This window comes from Martes martes (genome assembly GCF_963455335.1).
Source record: "Martes martes genome assembly, chromosome: 2".
Classification (NCBI taxonomy): Eukaryota; Metazoa; Chordata; class Mammalia; order Carnivora; family Mustelidae; genus Martes; species Martes martes.
Genome location: NC_137889.1, coordinates 61,965,412 through 61,984,553, shown reverse-complemented (window position 1 = coordinate 61,984,553; position 19,142 = coordinate 61,965,412). Strand labels below are relative to the sequence as shown.

General features: G+C 38.6%; 1 protein-coding gene across 1 annotated transcript in view; it reads right to left on the bottom strand.

Moving 5' to 3' along the window:
• HHIP (hedgehog interacting protein) overlaps positions 1-19,142 on the bottom strand; it is a 90,020-nt gene that overhangs the window by 11,478 nt on the left and 59,400 nt on the right. Inside the window, exons 8-11 of the mRNA XM_080797334.1 lie at positions 16,413-16,534; positions 13,959-14,082; positions 12,865-12,995; positions 9,536-9,617 (exon numbers count right to left, since the gene is read on the bottom strand). Of these exons, the coding sequence (XP_080653460.1) occupies positions 9,536-9,617; positions 12,865-12,995; positions 13,959-14,082; positions 16,413-16,534 (459 nt within the window). The remainder of the gene's footprint in view (positions 1-9,535; positions 9,618-12,864; positions 12,996-13,958; positions 14,083-16,412; positions 16,535-19,142) is intronic.

Sequence of the window (19,142 nt, the reverse complement as noted above, 5' to 3'; positions counted from 1 at the left end):
CTGGGGCATAGGCATAGCCCTATCTTCGTAGAATGGCCGGTCATCTCTCACATACTCATTTCAATGCTTTTCTCCAAGGTCAATACACAAATTGATTTTTTTTTTCTTTAGTCTGAATGTTCACTAAATTCTTCTTGTTCACATAAACACTTCTTTTCAGAGTCAGTTTACCCACAAGGAGTAGAAGTTGGGATTTCACTGAATTTACAGCCTATTTTGGGACCATATATAGCCATTTTGTGCCAGCTAGTGAAACAATACATGATACAAATTCCATTTGGCTGCAAGGAATCTTATACATTCATTCAAGGATATAATACAATCATATCCAGGTAAGGGAACAGAGAAAATGGAATCATTTCTGTATAACCATGAAATATTGGTCTCATTGGGACTTCGTGGCAGTATAGATGGCAATACTTATTTCCTAACAGTATTTTTCGAGTACCATTTGAGGTACTCTTTTAACAATTATTTATTTATTTAAGTAATCTCTATACCCAACATGGGGCTTGAACCCACGACCCCAAGATCAAGAGTCACATACTCTTTGGACTGAGCCAGCCAAGCAGCCCCTATTTGAGGTAGTCTAAAGGAATACTGTTCTTGACATTATATCACAGGTAGGCTGCAGAAACATCCTTTTTAAAAAATATTTATTTATTCATTTGAGAAAAGAGAGAGAGAGCGTAAGCAAGCAAGTGGGGGGACAAGCAGAGGAAGAGAATTTCCCAGCAGACTCCCCACTGAACGTGGAGCCCCATGAGGGGCTCGATTTCACAAACCATGAGATCATGACCTGAGCTGAAACCAAGAGTCAGACAGACGCTTAACTGACTGAGCCACCCAGGCGCCCCAGAATCACCTTTATATATGTCCCAAGCAACCTTGATATTGGAGTAAAGGGAAACATAATTTAAATTCAAGGATAGTTCTGAAGTTATATACATTATGTATCATGTTAAAATTTTTAATTTGTGCTGTATATTTCTAGAATTCCAATTTAGGATGGAGAAAGCCTTATTTCCAGACATCACTTTGAACTACTACATTTCTGTACTCTACAGTATGCTGAAAATATGGGCCTGGGCCTTGGCCGTTTTTTCTGAGACAAATGTCGTCTTCATTTTGAAGTCTGCGGTTTAAATGCTGAGTATATGCTTACTTAGAAATAGTGCTGATTGACTCTAATACCTGAGCAGTTTGGGATTGAATGAGCACTGAACTCAAAGGGGGAGGAGGCAGTGATGATTTAGTGAGGGGAGCTACGGATTTGGCTATCTAGTGCTGACAAGATTCTCGAACTTTCACAAATCTTGCTTACTTTTGTTCTACATCTGAAGATGCAACCATAATAAAAGCTAGTTACACGTAGTCTGGAACTATCTTCTGGACCAGTGTTCTTTCAACTCAACAGGCCCTCTTTAGGAAAAAGCGAGTAAGGCACCCATATTTCAGGCCCTGCTAATCTCACCATCCAAACACCACCACCACAATACACAAGTATCTGAAAGGATGTGTGGATCTCCTTCATTCAGCTTTTCAGGTTAACTCAATGTATGTGTATTTCCATGGGGAAATTAGGAAATGAAAAGTTATGTATTTCCTTAAAGGGAAAACCTAGGAAAAATAATTAATGAGACTAGATGGTAATGTCACCTGCTTTTACAAACCAAAAATGGCCAATTTTACTAAATTGCCTTCAGTGTCTGTTGCATTATGTTTTTAATGTCCTAAATTCAGAAACTGGTCTACCCCCACTTATTAGTGGTGAATACAGAAAAACAGGCCTTTCCACTTTAACTCAACACACACGTTCCTGAAAAATCTTGTATGCTACAAAATCGCATACTAAAAATAATAGGGCTTATGGGAAAAATAGGGTTGGGGCAGACCACTGAAGATCGGTGCAACTTATTAAGTAAAACACTAAAACAGCAAAATCTGGTACCTAGGGGGAGAGTTTGGGCAGCCCTGTGAGCGTGGGCAGGAGATGGAGGCTGCCTCAGGTGAGTTCAGGAATACTTAAAACCAAAATGGCGGTGGAGGTGGGCCATGAACTCCTGGGGTAACGTGCCACCTGCAGAGAGCCCAGGCTGAAGGAACACCTCACTGGGGAGGAGAAACCAGTACAGATGCTTGTTTATTTTACCTCTCAGCTCAGAAACCTCCTCTGCTTTGCAACAGCCTGGCTGAGGGTTTGTTCTTTTTCTTATAATTCTGGCCATACTTGCTTGGAAAGCTACATAATTTCCATGTTATGTAGTCATCATTCTCTTTTATATGTGAGCTAATTAGTGTTGAAGAAAAGCACAGTGGAGCAGAACGGACTGGGCCAGGGAGCCAAATCATGGTGAATTTTACCTCTCACAGTATCCATATCTCTCTGGGCCATTAATTAGGCAATTTATAGTGTATAATGTTCTCACATAATTGTTTTTGTCCCAAAGTGTTATTTATCTCAAATAATATTTACGTTTTTGATAATGCATGTGATCCCCAATTAAAATAAAAATAAACTCCTTAGAGGATGGTGCTAAGTTTCCCCTTATATTCTCCCTCTATAGCACATAATACATGATCTTGAATACAGGGACAGGTACAAGATACTTGTAGACTGATTAAATCTCCTGATTTAATCTTGGAGTACTTACTTTGATATGATAAAAATAAAACCTGAAAAAAAAATGCCACTGCTTCCTAATATAAAGAAGGAAAGATGGGGCGCCTGGGTGGCTCAGATGGTTAAGTGTCTGCCTTCAGCTCAGGTCATGATCCCGGGGTCCTGGGATGGGGCCTTGCATTAGGCTCCCTGCTCAGCAGGGAGCCTGCTTCTCCCTCTTCCTCTACTGCTCTCCCTGTTTGTGTTCTCTCACCCTCTCTGTCAAATAAATAAATAAAATCTTAAAAAAAAAAAAAAAGAAGGAATATATTCTGTTCCGAATTATTGTCCAAAGGCAAGTTTGAACTTAAAAACTTAACTCATAAACCATAATTTTAGGTAAAAAATGTGAGACATGAAATAAGAAATGTTTGTAATTGGGAAAATAGACATTTTAAAAAATACTTTGAATTCATTATAATTCAAAAGACTTAAAGGCTTACAGTATTTTTTTTATAAATCACTAAATAATAATAATAATAATGATAATAATAAATCTTTTTCCCACTTAAAGCTGTAGAAGTACCAGTGTTTTAATTTTATATCAGAGGAAGGCAGAAATTTTAAAGATCACTGAATACTTTAAATGGGAAGTAAAAATTGGACACAAGCTTCTGTCCTTTAACAGAACACAAGAGGGGTGACTGGTTGGCACAGTGGGTTAAGCCTCTGCCTTCTGCTTAGGTCATGGTCGAGCCCTGCATCAGGCTTTCTGCTTAGCAGGGAGCCTGCTTCCCCCTCTCTCTCTGCCTGCCTCTCTGCCTATTTGTGATCTCCCTCTCTGTCGAATAAATAAATGAAATCTTAAAAAAAAAAAAAAACACCTTAAAAAAATAAATAAAAGCTTACAACTCCTTTAAAGAAAAAAAAAAAAAAGAACACAAGAATGTCAGTTTAAATTCTCTTTTAAGACTATTAGGGTGAAAAATTCACAAATTTTGATGTTACACTTTTTGATTCATTTGTCAAGGTTGACAAAAGCAAGTCATGTGAACTTTTAACTTGAGCACAGTGAATTAGTTTAAAAAAAAAAATACACCTTATTCAGGGTACCTGGGTGGCTTCTTGGTAGAGCAGTGACTCTTGATCTCAGGGTTGTAAGTTCAAGGCCTGTGTTAGGTGTAGAGATTACTTAAAAATAAAAATCTTAAAAAAATAATAAAAATAATTAAAAGTACACTTTCCTCTAGAAAATATCTTATTGCAAATATATGTAGCTGTTTCATGCAAGGTTAAATCTGCCTTTATCTCAAATACTGCAATATCTGATGATACACTACCTTACAATGAAAGTACAGAAAATTCAGAAGATCTGATAATATCCGACTTTTCCCATTGTCCCAGACAGGAGAGAAACATGGCAATGAAAAGAAATGCTTTTAGGAGTTTTCAACACTTAACACCTGAGTCTCATTTTGAAAAATATGTTCTTCATTATTTTTCACTTTATATCTTTTAACAAGTGGCATCGGAAAGTGGCAATTCAACCAAGTCTTCATTGCAATTTGTACAATTACTCTAGGCAGTGATATTCTAACATTCAAAATTGATAGTTTAAGAGAGACTTTAATTAGCCTAAAGCAGAACATTCCTTTGAATGCTACATGTCATATGTCACATATACAGGGAATAGGAAATATATATATATATCCTTATATGAGCTTCTTAAATGACATGGTCACTTGGGTAAAATTTTTTTCATAACTTGTTATTTAATATTTTCTATTTAATTTGAAATGGGTGATGGCTCTACACAGCAGGGTGTGCCTGAGCTGAGTTTGTTTAAATGTGTGTGCATATATACACATATGCAAATCCTGGCAAAGTAGGACTAAAATTCCAGTGTATCTGTAGGTCATTACCATACATTATGTATGCATGCTTGTTCATTCATTGGAAGCTCCTACTTTGATCCTATCCCATTCTTTGGTAACAGATCTTCAAAATTTCACATGCTATGGGGCAGCTTAGGGAGGACCGCTTAGCCACAAATGTACGGCGCATCACAACTAAGTACAGGGCATTAAGAATAAAATATAAGGGGGCAGATAAGAAAATGTCTCCGTCTTCCATTCTCGGATATGTCAAGAAATAATAACAGCGAAACGGAGAAATGCTTCCCTGTCTTTGAGACTTCAAATCCACCATGCTGAATGGATTTTTATAGGGCATATACTTGTTCATGACCTCTAGCGTTCAGAAATTCTGTCATGTTTGAAAACTAGTCCCTGGTGGAGCCCGTGTCCCTGTTAATAGCTGAAAGGTCAATGGAGCTGCTAAACAGTTTGTATTACTGTCCGGGTGGCCATGAAAACACGGCCCGCGGCAAGAGGACTTGGCAGCTGGGTCAACAGGCACTGTGGGGATTTCTCAACCTAGGGGGGCCACATGCATAAAACTTTGACTGATGAATTGGGACTCGACTGGCTTATTGGGCTAAAGCCTCTCTATTATGTGTGACTTTCTTTAGGATGGCAGAGCTGCCTGCTGGCTCCCTGAGACATATGTGAAGGATAAACAGAACCGATGTCCTCCTGTGAAGTGAGTTTTTTGGGGGGGAAAGAAAACAACAACAAGAACAACAAAAACCAATAAACAAACCACTCCTCAGCGTCTAGTATCATTAGGAGTAGGATGAAGATATTAAGAAGAGAATAAACAAAAGGCAGTAAGTAGGACCGCTGAGGGGAGGCGTGGGGAGGAGGCGCGGGGATGGGGGGTTGTGGGGAGCAGTCTTTAATACTGGATAACAGGAGTCTGATGGTGCAACATTTCTGTGAAATGACCTCCCAAGCCTGAATTTGCATTGTTAATTTATAGACCTCTCAGGGGAAGGGTCTGTGTGACTTGCTTGGATCACAGATAAGCAGTATGTTAAAATATAGAATGACTGGTTCCGTAGTAATTGAATCAATACGATTAAGAATAATTTTGTTTTACAAATTCCTGGAGAAATAACCCTGAAAACATTTCAAAATAATTTAAAAAAAAGTCATTTGGTCTCATCTGACGCAAAAATTAAAGATCTGTGGCAGCAGTGTGAAAAAAATTGCGTTAGATAAACACAAAGCTTAGAAGGTACGTGAACTGTTAGAATTGTTTAATTTCCACCCCTCAGGCACATTTATTTGATTCTGAAAAGACTGAATTAAGAGCAAGCATCTAGGGCATGATTTGGACATTTGGAAACTCAGCATCAAGAGCTCTTGAGAGCTCCACAGACACCTTTACCCCAAGGTTGGAAAGACAACCTTCAAAGCTGAGCAATCACCCGAAAAAATTCTTGAATGCAGGGAATGAATACCAACCATATTAAAGCACTTACTGTGTCTTAAATGTATGATTTAATCATCTTCAAGAGCACTCCGCAGAAATGAGGAAGGGCAGAAAGACTGATGAACTCCATTGATGGGCCAGGGGGAGGGAAGTGTGAAGGAGCTTGATGCAGACTCCCCCAATAAGGAAGATTCCAAGACAAGACCAGTTGCCTCCCTGTCCTGCCAGGATGGACTTGTTCCTAACAGTTGATGAGTCTTGGGTGGCGTGACTAAGTGAAATTACAGTTATTGCCCACCTCTCTTGTGTCCAGTGTATTCAATCTGTTTTCTGGAACTGCTGGCCAAAGGAGCTCCCCTGACCAGGGCAGGCAGGACCCCTGCTGAAGACTTTTTGGGACCCAGTGAGTTGATTCAGCAAGCTGGGTGACTGGGATTAACTTGAAGCTAACTCCACTCTCTGACAAGATGCAACTGTTTTGCTTTTGACAATACTCCTGAAGAGCGCTCACTGTTCTAACATGGAGGGAAATTCGCTCCTTCCCTACTTTTTCTTTACATGACTCCTGAGTTCTACTTAAGGAAAACGGAGTTGTAGTCTTATGGAATTTTCATTTTTTAAAATTATGAATAATGGTATTCGGTTTTTACAACAGACTATCTTGCCATCCTTTTCTGAGATGGATGCCCACTGTAAAATGATTTTGAACTTACGTAAATGATTATGTAACATAAGCCTTAGACCAGATGGTCCTTATAGACTGAGGCAGTCAGTAATGCTGTAACCTCACCTGCCTTTGCCAAAATGGCTTCAGAATATCGAAGATGGTTTTTATTTTTTTATTTTTAAAGATTTTATTTATTTATCTGATAGAGATCACAAGTAGGCAGAGAGGCAGGCAGAGAGAGAGAGAGAGAGAGAGGAGGAAGCAGGCTCCCTGCTGAGCAGAGAGCCCCATGTGGAGCTCAATCCCAGGACCCTGGGATCATGATCTGAGCCGAAGGCAAAGGCTTTAACCCACTGAGCCACTCAGGCACCCCCAAAGATGATTTTTAAATCCCTTGTCTTCTTTATATGTGAGTGTGTGTGTGCGTGTGTATAGGGAAAAACAGAAAAAAAGAAACCATACACCTATGATAAGAATGTAACTTATATGATATCTAATACAGAGCTTTTTTTTTTTTTAAGTTCATGCTGGGCATGAGCTCATGACCCTGAGATCAAGACCTGAGCTGAGACCAAGAGCTTGATACTTAACCAACTAAGCTACCCAGGCACCCCAAACATAAAAATTTTATAATTCATTGTTATTCTTTTCCAGGACCATGAGTGAAGTGCTGCGTGAAAATAGTGACTCTGAAAACATTATTCTAACGAGTCTGGAGACTCCTCCACAAGATACAATTAACCTAAGAATTTAATTTGAGTTAGATTTTTGATATAACAAGAAATGTCTATCACAAGAAATGTTTTCCTGTTGATGAGGCCCTGGCTTCAAATTCTCCCTCAAAAGTTTTGGAGAAACAATTTGGCTCTGTAGCAGACATTCTGAACACTGTCACACTAGTAATTAGTTTGTGTTTCTAAAATAATCCCGTTCACATACACTAAAGTGTCTGCTTATACAGAACTTCAACTCATCTAGGGAGAAATACTATAATAATAAACGTTGGCATCCAAATTGAAACAGCATGAGCCTCCCAACAAATGTTTATGAAAACATTTGTTTTCTTACAGTCAGCTTCATTTTGAAATTTATGTCTATGTCTGTGTACAAGGACAGTGTGTTTGGGACTCTGTTACTCCCCCCACCTTCTGAAAACCAAACACACATCTTAACCCTGGCCCCACACGTGACAGGACTCACCAGAAACAGACACTGTAATGAGAAGTCAGGCCTTTCAGGTATGTCACTCTGAGACCACCCTACTAGAGGAGGCCCCGAGATCACAAAGCCAAGGTCCCTTATGGAAACCCTGGTAATTAGACACTAATAATGGATGGAAGGTGTAAAATTGACCTCAACTCACCACCAGCAGACTAAACAATCCAGATGAAGAGAGAAAGATGTTGTGAGGAGGAGGGAGAATTCATTATAATACTACCGGGAAGCTTGTAAAAGCTTGTAAAAGCTTATCAACTTTGACAAACATAGTGGAATAATGACTATTTGGAATCGAAGGGCATGAGATCTGAGTGAAATCCCTAGACATCATTATGAATCAGGAGAATGCTGCTACTTTGTTTGATTTTTGTTCGTAACATTGTCAATTTCAACCATCACTGAAATGTCTGATATTTTTTCCATTCATTACTTTGCTTTTCACAAGGAGGGCATTTGTTTCACACCCAAGGAGAAAAAGATCTCCTACAATGCATGGATGGGTGCTTCTCTTACTGTGGAAGAAAATGTGTATTATTACACAGAGGAGGAACGTGACCAGGGTGTGACAGATATGTGATATGCTGACAGACCATTTAGAAGTGATTACTCCTCTTCATGTTCTGTAGTACCATTGTCAACTTAAACTTTTCTCAAGGAAGACAGTGTTTTGTGGTATGGGAAAAGGAGGAAAATTTCTAGTTAGTCTGTGATTTTTGGGAAAAAACCTACATCATAACTTAAAAGTAGAATGTTTAAATTGTAACTAAATTCATGCTTTTAGCAAACTTTTTAGGTTATTAGAATTCCTTCTTCTTAAAGAGACTTGAAATGTGGGGAATTAAATATGCAAATGGGCTCATGAAGATAAGTTATTACAGAGAGAATCTGAAATTCACAGCATGCTATAGCTAGAGTCTGACAACCGTGTGTTCAACAGTAGTGGTATCTGAGGATACCCTAGGTTCTATGAACAGTTATTTCTAAGCTGATGACTAATATCTTTTTGATAGTATATAATTTTAGCAGCTGTTGATAGTTCCGACGTTACCCATGAAAGGAACAACTGATATGATTCAAGATAATGCTGCTGTGATGGGTGGCTAGAAAGGAGTAGGGGGGATAAGTATATTTTTAAAAAAGATTCAACGTTCAATTCTTTCTCTTGCTGGGATAAATGACAGCATTTCTTCAGTTTCCATTTGTTTTGTCACAGAAGCCTGCACGAGAGCTGTGAGCTGCCAGATAGTTTCGAAATGAGGCTTGGATGTTGAACTGCCATTTGGCTTATCTTGATTACCTGATGAAAAAATCATACTGAACAGCTGTAATGTCTGCCAGTATGGTTCGAGTTTTCTAGAAATAACCAGAGAGTTTATTGCTTCCAACATGAAAGCTAAAGCCACAGCCCTACCTCGGGTCCTCCTCCGGCGCATAACGGAGGAAGCTAATTCCACAAACAGAAGGCTGCTCTCTGATGGCAACAAGAATGACATGACTGTGTGGACACAGCAAGGCTCGAAAGTCCAGCAGAGTCAAGTCCAGCCCTCACAGACTGGAGCTGAGGGTCCTCCCAGGACAGCACTTGACCTATATGCAAGGCCAAAGTGTTCGTCTTTGTGGACTGGTAACTGCCACTCATCATCACCAATTGAACACAGTAAAACAACTTGGAGAAACATTATTTGCCTTAAAGGTATATGAAGAGATCTCACCTTTTAGGATCTACGATTTTGTAGAGTTTTCCATTGTGAGTCTGGGTCATACTTTTACTACTTGATAGGATATAAACTTCACCTGTGAAGATAGAAATACAGTAAGTTAATTTACAGTATCACAAGGCCTTACTGCCTATTGCCTAAGCAGATATTTGATAGAAACCGGTAAGTGGATATTTTATATTTATTTATTTATTTTTAAAAAGATTTTATTTATTTATTTGACAGAAAGAGAGATCACATGTAGGCAGAGAGGCAGGTGGCGGGGTGGGGGGCAGATCAGGCTCCCCGCTGAGCAAAGAGCCCGATGTGGGGCTCGATCCCAGGACCCTGAGATCATGAGCTGAGCCGAAGGCAGCAGCTTAAACCACTGAGCCGCCCAGGTGCCCCTTATATTTATTTTTTATATCTATTTGTAGTTCTATGTGTATATGCATGTGTGGGTGTATGCGTATTTGTGTATCTGTCTGTATTATCTCCGTGCATCCTCAGGAAGATCACTTGCCTAAAGATGGTGAGAGTTTTGCAAGTCTACCTTCACAGTGCATTCAGAATCCAATCACATCTCCCCACACCCTACTACTATCCCGGAGCAAGCGGATCTCCGTTTCTCCTGGATTAGGACAGCAGCCCCCTAACTGACCCCCCCACTTCTAGCCTTGCTCTTCAATATTTAATTTCAACATACCAACCCCAGAAATTCTTTTAAAGCAAGTTAGATCATTTAATTGGATCATACTCCTTTATTTCAATACCTCCATTGACTTCTAATCTCTCCTAGAGCAAAAGTAAGTCCTGACATTGACCTGTGATGTCCCCCCTTATTGCTCTGTCTGACCTTTTATCTGCAGTGTGTCACCCTCTTGTTCCCTCCTCCCTAGTCTCGCTGGGCTCTTGGCTTTGCACACAGGAGGGACCTGCCCCTGTCTCCTACCGAAGGTCGCTGCTGTTTCAGGCTTTTCCTGTCCCAGGCTCCCGACTTCCTCAGCTTCTGTTCTAGGCTCTACCTGTCTCACAGCATTGGTCCCAAGTTGTCCTGGCTTTAAAATTCATATTTGGTTCTCATTCACGAAATAGTCCTTGATTTAGTCTCTATTTTTGTATTCTACGATACTATGGTTTTTTTTTTAAGCACACTCTACTACTTTCTTACTTCTGGAAAGGATGTTTTGGGGCTTATACTAAAAATACAGACACAATAGGAAAAAAATGAAGTTAAGAGGCATAGGAATGTAAGCAAATAAATTAATATTTATTTTGTCAAGTACTTTATGTATTTTATTTCACTTAATCCTTACAATGAACCTCCTGGTTTTATAGCTACACACACACACACACACACACACACACACACACGCACACAGAGAAAACAGACTCTTAATACTTTTTGTTTCAAAAAGTGCAAAAACCTACTCATTTTCTTATATGGCTCTTTAGTTTTTTTAATTTTCTCAAAATTTTTTGAAGTTTTATCTATTTAGGTAATCTCTACACCCAACATGGAGCTTAAACCCACAGCCCCAAGATTAAGAGTAGCACACTCCTGTTGAGCCAGCCAAGCACTCGCTTTTTTAAAAAAGGAATCCCTATACCCCACATAGGATTCAAACTCACAAACCCAAGATCAAAAGTTGGGTTGCTCTACTGACCTAACTAGCCAGGCACCATCCTCCCCCCCCCCCCAATGTGCCTCTTAATTAAAGCCAAAGAGTTTCACATTAAAGCATAATTCAGTGAAGGCGTGTTTAATTATAATTATACAGTATATACAATGCTATAGCTTCCAGACCCTAAGGATTGTACATGCTTCCTTTGTTAGTTTTGCTCCCAACATGGTATTAAGGGCAGATAGATGTTTGGGTATTTTAACCAACGGTGGTGACACTAACAGGTGATTGATGGTGAGTCATTTGCAGTAAGATCTGGGGAAATCAGAATGATTCAGTCACAGCATCTAAATATTCATCTCTAATTCTGCCACAAACCATTTAATCCTCATTTATATTTTAAAACCAGAGTTTGCCAGTGAAACTTAGATTATATAGCAGAGGATTTCAGTGAGAAAGTGTTATTTCTTTGGTTCTTTTGAGTGAGCTGGGAGATATCAAGGGAAAATTAACTGTAAATATTTTCAATTCTGGAATAAGAAAAGAAGGGATTTTAGGGCTCTTCTTTAAATCTTTACATTCCTGTAGCTCTGAAATACGTGTTAAGTCCCCTTGTTAACTTAAGTGAATGGCATGGAACTATTCCTGGTAAATTCTGCATTTGATGTATTGAAACCAAAGCTGGACTTCTAGGGAAAATATTCTGATTTAGGGGCGCCTGGGGGGCTCAGTCAGCTAAGCACCCATCTTCAGCTCAGGTCATGATCCCGGGGTCCTGGTATCAAGCCCTGCATCGGGTTCCCTCCTCAGTGGGGTGTCTTCTCCTCTGTCTCACTCTGCCTGTGGTTCCCTCTGCCTATGCACTCTCTCTCTCTCTCTCTCTTTCTGACAAATAAATAAAATTAAAAAAGAGAAGACAAGAAAATATTCTGATTTAGATGGGAAACACACTCTTCTTTCTTAAGACCTAAGATTCATCTTGGAGGCCAAAGGAGCATAGTGGCCATGGTTTATTTGGATGCTGTTCTTTAAATAGCGTCATTATGAAAGCTACATTTATCTCTATAATTTAAAATTAGGAGCATTTTCACTCTTTGATGGTATTCCAATTTCAACTTCTTTTTGCTTGTAAGCTGTGCACATTTTGATAACATACTAACAAATATGGTATAGTCCAGAAGATAATTTTTATTCTGTTGGAAAGCATAGCTACAAATTCAGGTTACCGTGTACAAACTGCATGCCCCAACGGATCAAAAAAAAAAAAAAATTAAATTAAAAATTCAGAAATAGAGGATAAGGTGAGGCTGAGATTGCAACAGATTTTTTATTTATTCCAAGAGGCATGGATAAGTGGGAAGTTTTCAGATAGAGAATAGAAACAAATGACTCAGATTTATCTGAAATATCAGTAGACATTTAAGACTTTCTCTCTTTAAGGACCCCAAAATTCTCTTTCGTTCATGCCTTCCATTTTCCTGCTCTGTTACTTTTTTATTTTTGGAGTGGAAATAAGATGTAAAGACCCCCCAGAGAAAGGTCACTGGGAGGGAATACGTAGCTGGGCCGTCTCTAATCTCCACAGTAGGTCACCCTTGCTGCGGGTTATATCGCCAGCAAATGGAGGGCAAGATTGTTACACTTATTCTTCAGAGCAAAACAAAGCTTCTTGGGCAAGGGAGTGAGAATGGAACTTCACAGAAATAGTTTGTACAGTACCTAATTCATCTTCTCCAAATCCCAATACGTGACCTGAAAAGTAACCTCTACAGGAACCACTGTTGCCCAGACAGAGTGGTTTTTCTTGCCATTGCTTGCTCACGGGACTTTGCTGGAGGGTTAAGAAATTCCTACAACAAAAAGATACCGTAAACTTACAATGAAAGTATGCTTTTGCTTAAAACTAAATAAGTTAATCAATCAAATGCTTGGAATACATTTCACAACATATAAGTGTTGTGAGATACACCTGTCTTCTAAAAGGAAAAATAATATAGCCCATAATGTGTGCGAATACTGTGAAATTCTCATGTGGGGAGAAAGTACTTAAAGATAGTATTTTGTTTGGAGGGGGGCACTAAAAGTACCTGAGTATGAGAAAAGCCCTCCCCTTCATCCAGAGAATGATACTTCCTCTCCAGGACTAGACTCCATGCTGTGCTATTAATCAGAGAGAGGGACAGGGGGTCAGTAAACTTTTCTAGTTCCTTTTAGTGACCAAGCATAGAAGCTCTGCCATATGCCTGAATGCCAGTGACTTGGGAAACAAGATTCATAATATGGGTTTCATCACTAAGAGTTCCTGAGAATTATCCACACAGTGACCTATAAAAAGGAGGCTAAAATTTAATTGTGTAGTATTCTTACTGATAGAGACAAATTAAGTTCTGTTGTTAAAAGTTCTAAAAGTCTGGCAAAAACAAAATTTCTTAGCCTTCCAATTTCCAAATAATTTGGAAAATATTTACACAAGTCATGTATAACAATAGTTTTCAAATTACTCATTGTCATGGTAAATTTATGTTAAGGATGAAGGGAAAAGCTTACAAAATATGAAAAATCCATCTGAAGACTTCTCGGTTCTTAAAAATTATTTCATGAACTTAATCAAATTTGTTTAAAAAGCATGTCTTCGGAAGTTCTTTAATTAAACCATCATACATAATGAAACAAAAAAGAAAATAATAATGTTCATGTGTGTCCCAGGCCTGATCCCCAAAGAGAGACAATCATTTGAATATTTTATGGCAGTTTGCCCCCTAATCAATGGATATGTCATCTGATACATCAAATTTTGGTATCAGGGAACCTACCCATTACGGTCCCCAAACACATAGCTTCCGTACAGTCTTTCTGACTGGCAGCCCCGGTAAACAAATCCACCAACCAAAGGACCATTACTGAATGGCTTGAATTCCAAAAGTGATGGCTCACTTTCTGGAAAGAAAGAAATATAACATTAGGTCAAATGAAACATTTTTGTGAAATAAAAGTAACAGAGGCCAAGTAATATTATCATAATGTTATTACAGTAATTTACGTTAAATCTAAAATGTGTTCCATGGTACACAAGATGAATCCTTGTTCTAGATATTTAGTAAAAATAATTAAGTCCTGTTGCTTAAATAGTATAAAATACAAAAAGCTTCCATGCAAAGCTTACTGAAATGGAAATGCTCTGCAAACGCCTGCTGTTATAATTGCCACACATACCAAATTTTCAATGAAATTAGAATCTGGATATTTTGGAAACCATGGTTATTTACTTAAGAATCAAAAGACTTAAAAAAATAATTGTTTTAAAATGGATTTTTTTTTCCGTAGAAATGCTTCTTCATATATTGAGTAAATTAAGCCAGACCTCTGTCAAGTTATATAAAATGTTTGAAAAATCATATTTTAATGAAAAGGAAAGTATAGTACATAAAGGCCTTTAAAACCACATTTGTATATTTAAAAACACTGTCACTCAAGTGATATCTTCATTTAAACTATTTTAATAGTTTTGTTTATGGAGTTCTATGGCTAACAATGTCTATTGTAGGCATTCTTCCTAATTACAAGTGTATAGTTACATATCTCAGACTTTCCATGCATGTCATTATATACTTGACTACACATACGCTAATTGCAATGGAAAAGATCTAAAGCCAGTTGCAAATTAATCTGAAAATTACTTATTATGTGCTTAATGTCAAATAAGTCATTATCAACAGGCAGTATTTTAAGCAAAAGCCTTTGTGGGAAGATGGTAATTTTAAAGTAATTCTCCCTTCCCATGTAGTTATGGTGACTGTATTATAAAAAGTAGAAAAGATTAAGTTTTAACCAGTTCAGTGAGAGGCAGCATAACCGAATGATTAAGGTCACGAACTCTGGAATCAGTGGGGCCGGCTTCAATCCAGACCTTGCCACTGTATGTTGGATGATCATTAACCTCTCTGCGTCTCAGTTGCCTCATCTGTACAATGTGGCCAATAACAGTGCCTGCCACACAGTTGTTCGGGGAATGCAAGGAGTCAGGTTGATAAAGTTACTACAGGGGCTGGCACGTAGTAAGTACAGTGGATGTGGTTATCTGGGTTTTATTTTTGTTTTCTGCTTTATTGGAGTAAATATGACAAAGTTGTAAAGCATTTAAAGCGTACACCGTGGGGATTTGCTCTATACATATGCAGTGAGAGGACTCTGGGGATGTATTTTGAAAATAGAAATGTAAGGCTATCAATATTGTAGCCAGTTGCAGCCGAACTCCAATTAATGTGATTGGAAAATTTAATTTAATCTGCATAAATATAGCCAAATTCCATCAAACCAGTGACTCATAAGATTTTTTTTCAAACCGTGTCATTCTTTGGTTTGGCTTTTATAAGTTACACACACGCACGCACGCGCACACACACACAAACACACACACACGAATGAATACCTGAAAAAAAAAATAAAGTGAAATAACTGAATATCACATGAACTAACACAGCTGCTTCGTTCCTGGTGCTAAATAAATATGTGTATTGAATGAGTAAATAGAAGGAGCAATCAATTTAATAATCTTAATCTACTGTGTTCCCTGAATCATAATAATTTTGATATATTGCTTCCTCCAAAAGGAGTAAATACTAAAACACTAAAAAGTGTTAAGTTTTCTGGCCTTCATTATTATCCAACTTAATTTTTACATGCATCTCTAAAACACTCCAGTAACCATGTTATTAAAAATAATGTCTAAACACCCCATTTTCATGACTTGGGTAAATAACGTGTTTTCACAAGGCTATTATGCTGTTTTCTCTAAAATAGGCACTTAAAAATTGCATTCTTATTTGAAACACTTACTATTTTTCTAATTGCTGGACTAGCATATAGGGTATTGAGAAATTTCTTACCTTGAACTTGTTTTTTCTGCTGTATGTAAGATGTTAAGACAAGTTCTCCTTTATATATTAAATAAATAGAAGTTATTCATTTTTGACTCTCAGATGAGCAAAATATAAACAGCTAATTTTTGAAGGTCCATTAAATTTTTGGACCTACAGAGCACACTTCAGTCCATGGGAAAGGTAATTACCCAAATGGAATTCCTAGGGCTTGTAAGCGTCACTGGACCTTTAAAAACTTGTGTAATTTACTCCCTTACCACTGTTAGGTCAGTGTTTTTATGCTTTCCCAAATGCTCCTTTTGTAGAAATCCGTTTCTCTTCAATTAATGTATTAAAATAAAACAAGGCCCTAACTAAAGCCAAATCAACAAATTATGTGCTACTTACCATAATCTTTCCCCTTTATTATCTGTAGGATTCTGGCAGATGATCTGTTCTTTCCATTGGAGTCTGAACAAAGTATTGTTAAATTGATGTTTATATCAGTGGGATGGCGATCCACAGCACATCTGCATAACAAAAGGGGGGCATCCATGATTTCTTACCAGGGTCTTTTCTAAACTCAGACTGGAGATTCCTGACATAGGAACCCCTCTGTGGGCTGGCAAGAACCCGGTGGCTATTTCCTTGGGATCCTCAACAGAAACATTCAGATTTGTTTGTTTACTCTGCTCAAGCTAAACGACCTCTGGAGAATATTTCCTAATTTTTCTTGGTATCTCTCTCTAGTATGAATGTGCACAGTGACTTAAAACATTTGTTAGTGTGTTATTAAGGACTGTCACATACAAAATGCACTGGTAAGGTATGAAAGCCAGCGGTATCATCAACTCACATCAGCAACACACAAAATAGAATTAGTTTTGGTATTAGTTTTGTGTTTTGTACATGGAACTGTTATAGTCTAAAGCTCAAGCTGCTCTAACAAAGGAAAGAAAGTGTATGCTACAATAATACAAATAAAATAAAAGAAAGCTGGTCACCACGACCACTGAAGTCTTTTACATTAACTGTGTCTTCATGTCACCCCCAGTCTGGAACTAGAATATTTCCATGACCTAAGCCATTGACTGTAAATTCTATGAGCACAGGGACCACTTCCAGCTTCTTTATCCCTGTATTTCTGTTACCCTATTCAAACCCAGGGTTATAAAAGGGGCTCAATATTTGTTAAATGTTTAAGTCCATGAGGAACTGGGCATGTGGAGTTTGGGTTGGGAAAAGAATGAAGCTGTATAATATAATTTTTGAAGTTCTCACAAATGTGGAAAACAGTGTTGCCTTGTTTTTAGGTTTCTCAACTTTGACATTATTGACATTTTGAGCCTGAGAATTCTTTGAACAGGAGACTAGTAGAGGGGAGGAGAAGGAGGGCTCTGTACTGAGCACATAGGATGTTTAGGAGCATCTCTGGCCTCCAGCCACTAGATGTCAGTAGCACGAACCCTTCCAAAAGTGTTGCTAGATGTTGCCAAATGTTCACAGGAGGCAAAATCATCCCACAAGGAATCACTGTTTTAGGTCAACAAAATGCAGTAATGACTTGACAACTGAACCAAACCATTAAATAAACTAGAAAAAAAAAACAACCTGAGAGTAAGTTCTGGGTCTTGAGAAATGTTAAGATTCATATGTAGCGATCATGTCAGCAGTATCAACAACTGTGAAACAAAAACTGGTGCATCCAAATGATCCCATTCATCATAGGGAAACTACAAGCCTGAGCTGCCAAAGATGAGTTAGCTGTTCTGTGGCAACAGTCCCTTTATTGTCCTCTTTAATTCAGTGTTTCAGAGTACAATGCCTGGCAGGGAACAGGACACAGACGTGATGTGACTTAAGGTGGAACTAAATCCATACAGACAGGGAAAGCTTTCCTGTATTGTCTTCCTTTTAAAGATGAAGAAACGACGACAAAATGTTTGACCTCTTCCTATCAAGAAAGGAGCAGATCTGGAAGGAAAGCCCAGGCTTCCCAAAGGTGGAGATGCCATCAGGCCTAGCTCTGGCTGAATATTAGGGCCACTGAGAACCACGTGACCCTTCTAACCTTTAGTTTCTTACAGAAAAAAAGAAGTTGGACAGTGAAACTCTGTAGGATACCCTATGGTAGGTACACGTCATTATATACCTGTTCAAATCCATAGACTGTACAACTCCCAGTGAACCCTAATGGAAACTCTAGACTCTGGGTGATAAGGATGTGTCAAGGTAGGTTCATGCATTGTAACAATGTCCCACTCTGGTGGTGGATGTTGCTAATGGGGAGGCTATGCCTGGTGTGGTGGTTGGGGGGTATATGGGAAATATCTATGCTCCAGGCCAGCTACCACTGAGTACTGCTGAGAGGCATAAATGAACTAAAGTGGTTGAGATACTTAGTTCAGTACTCTGCACTTAAGGTGCTTAACACAAGTCAGCTTTACTTTTAGCCAGTAATTGTCTGAATTTCCTTTCTGCTTTATTAAATCTTTCTCCGCTTGAAGTGCTCTTGGAGGGAGGCACAAGTTCCCTTTAGCCCCCTGCTGCCAGAGGAGGTAAGACTACACGGCTTAGGCGTCCTGCCATATGCAAGATCTGTAAAGCACCTCACCCTGCGTTTTTGCACGGAGGGCCCAGGACCCCCTGGAAGGTTGCACGAAAGCTCCAGTGAGACTGCCGTGACTCAGGGTGCAGGACTTCAAAGTGCTGCTTTGCGGTGGTATCTGAGAGTTCTGAGCTATAGGAATGGAATGTGACAGTTTCCTCCACATCCTGAACCCACCTTAAGTATTCCCTGTCGCACAGATTTTAAGATCTGCTGAGATGCCAAAAAGGAAATGAACTGTAGACTTGGACTTTGATGGAGGGGAGATGAAGGGCATGAGGGATTATAAAAATAAAAAGTTCAAGAAATACTCACCTTGCACATAGTGAACACTCAATAAACATTAAATAGCAATAATAACTTAGCTAGTAAATGAATGAATGTGGCCAAATATCCCATAGTATGAATAAGGGACCACAGATTGGATGAAGCTTTCATCATAGAATTGCTATAATATACTTCATAGCATTTTTAAAGCATACCCCAAATTTCTCACTCTACATACATCTTAGTACTCCTTTCTCTATAAA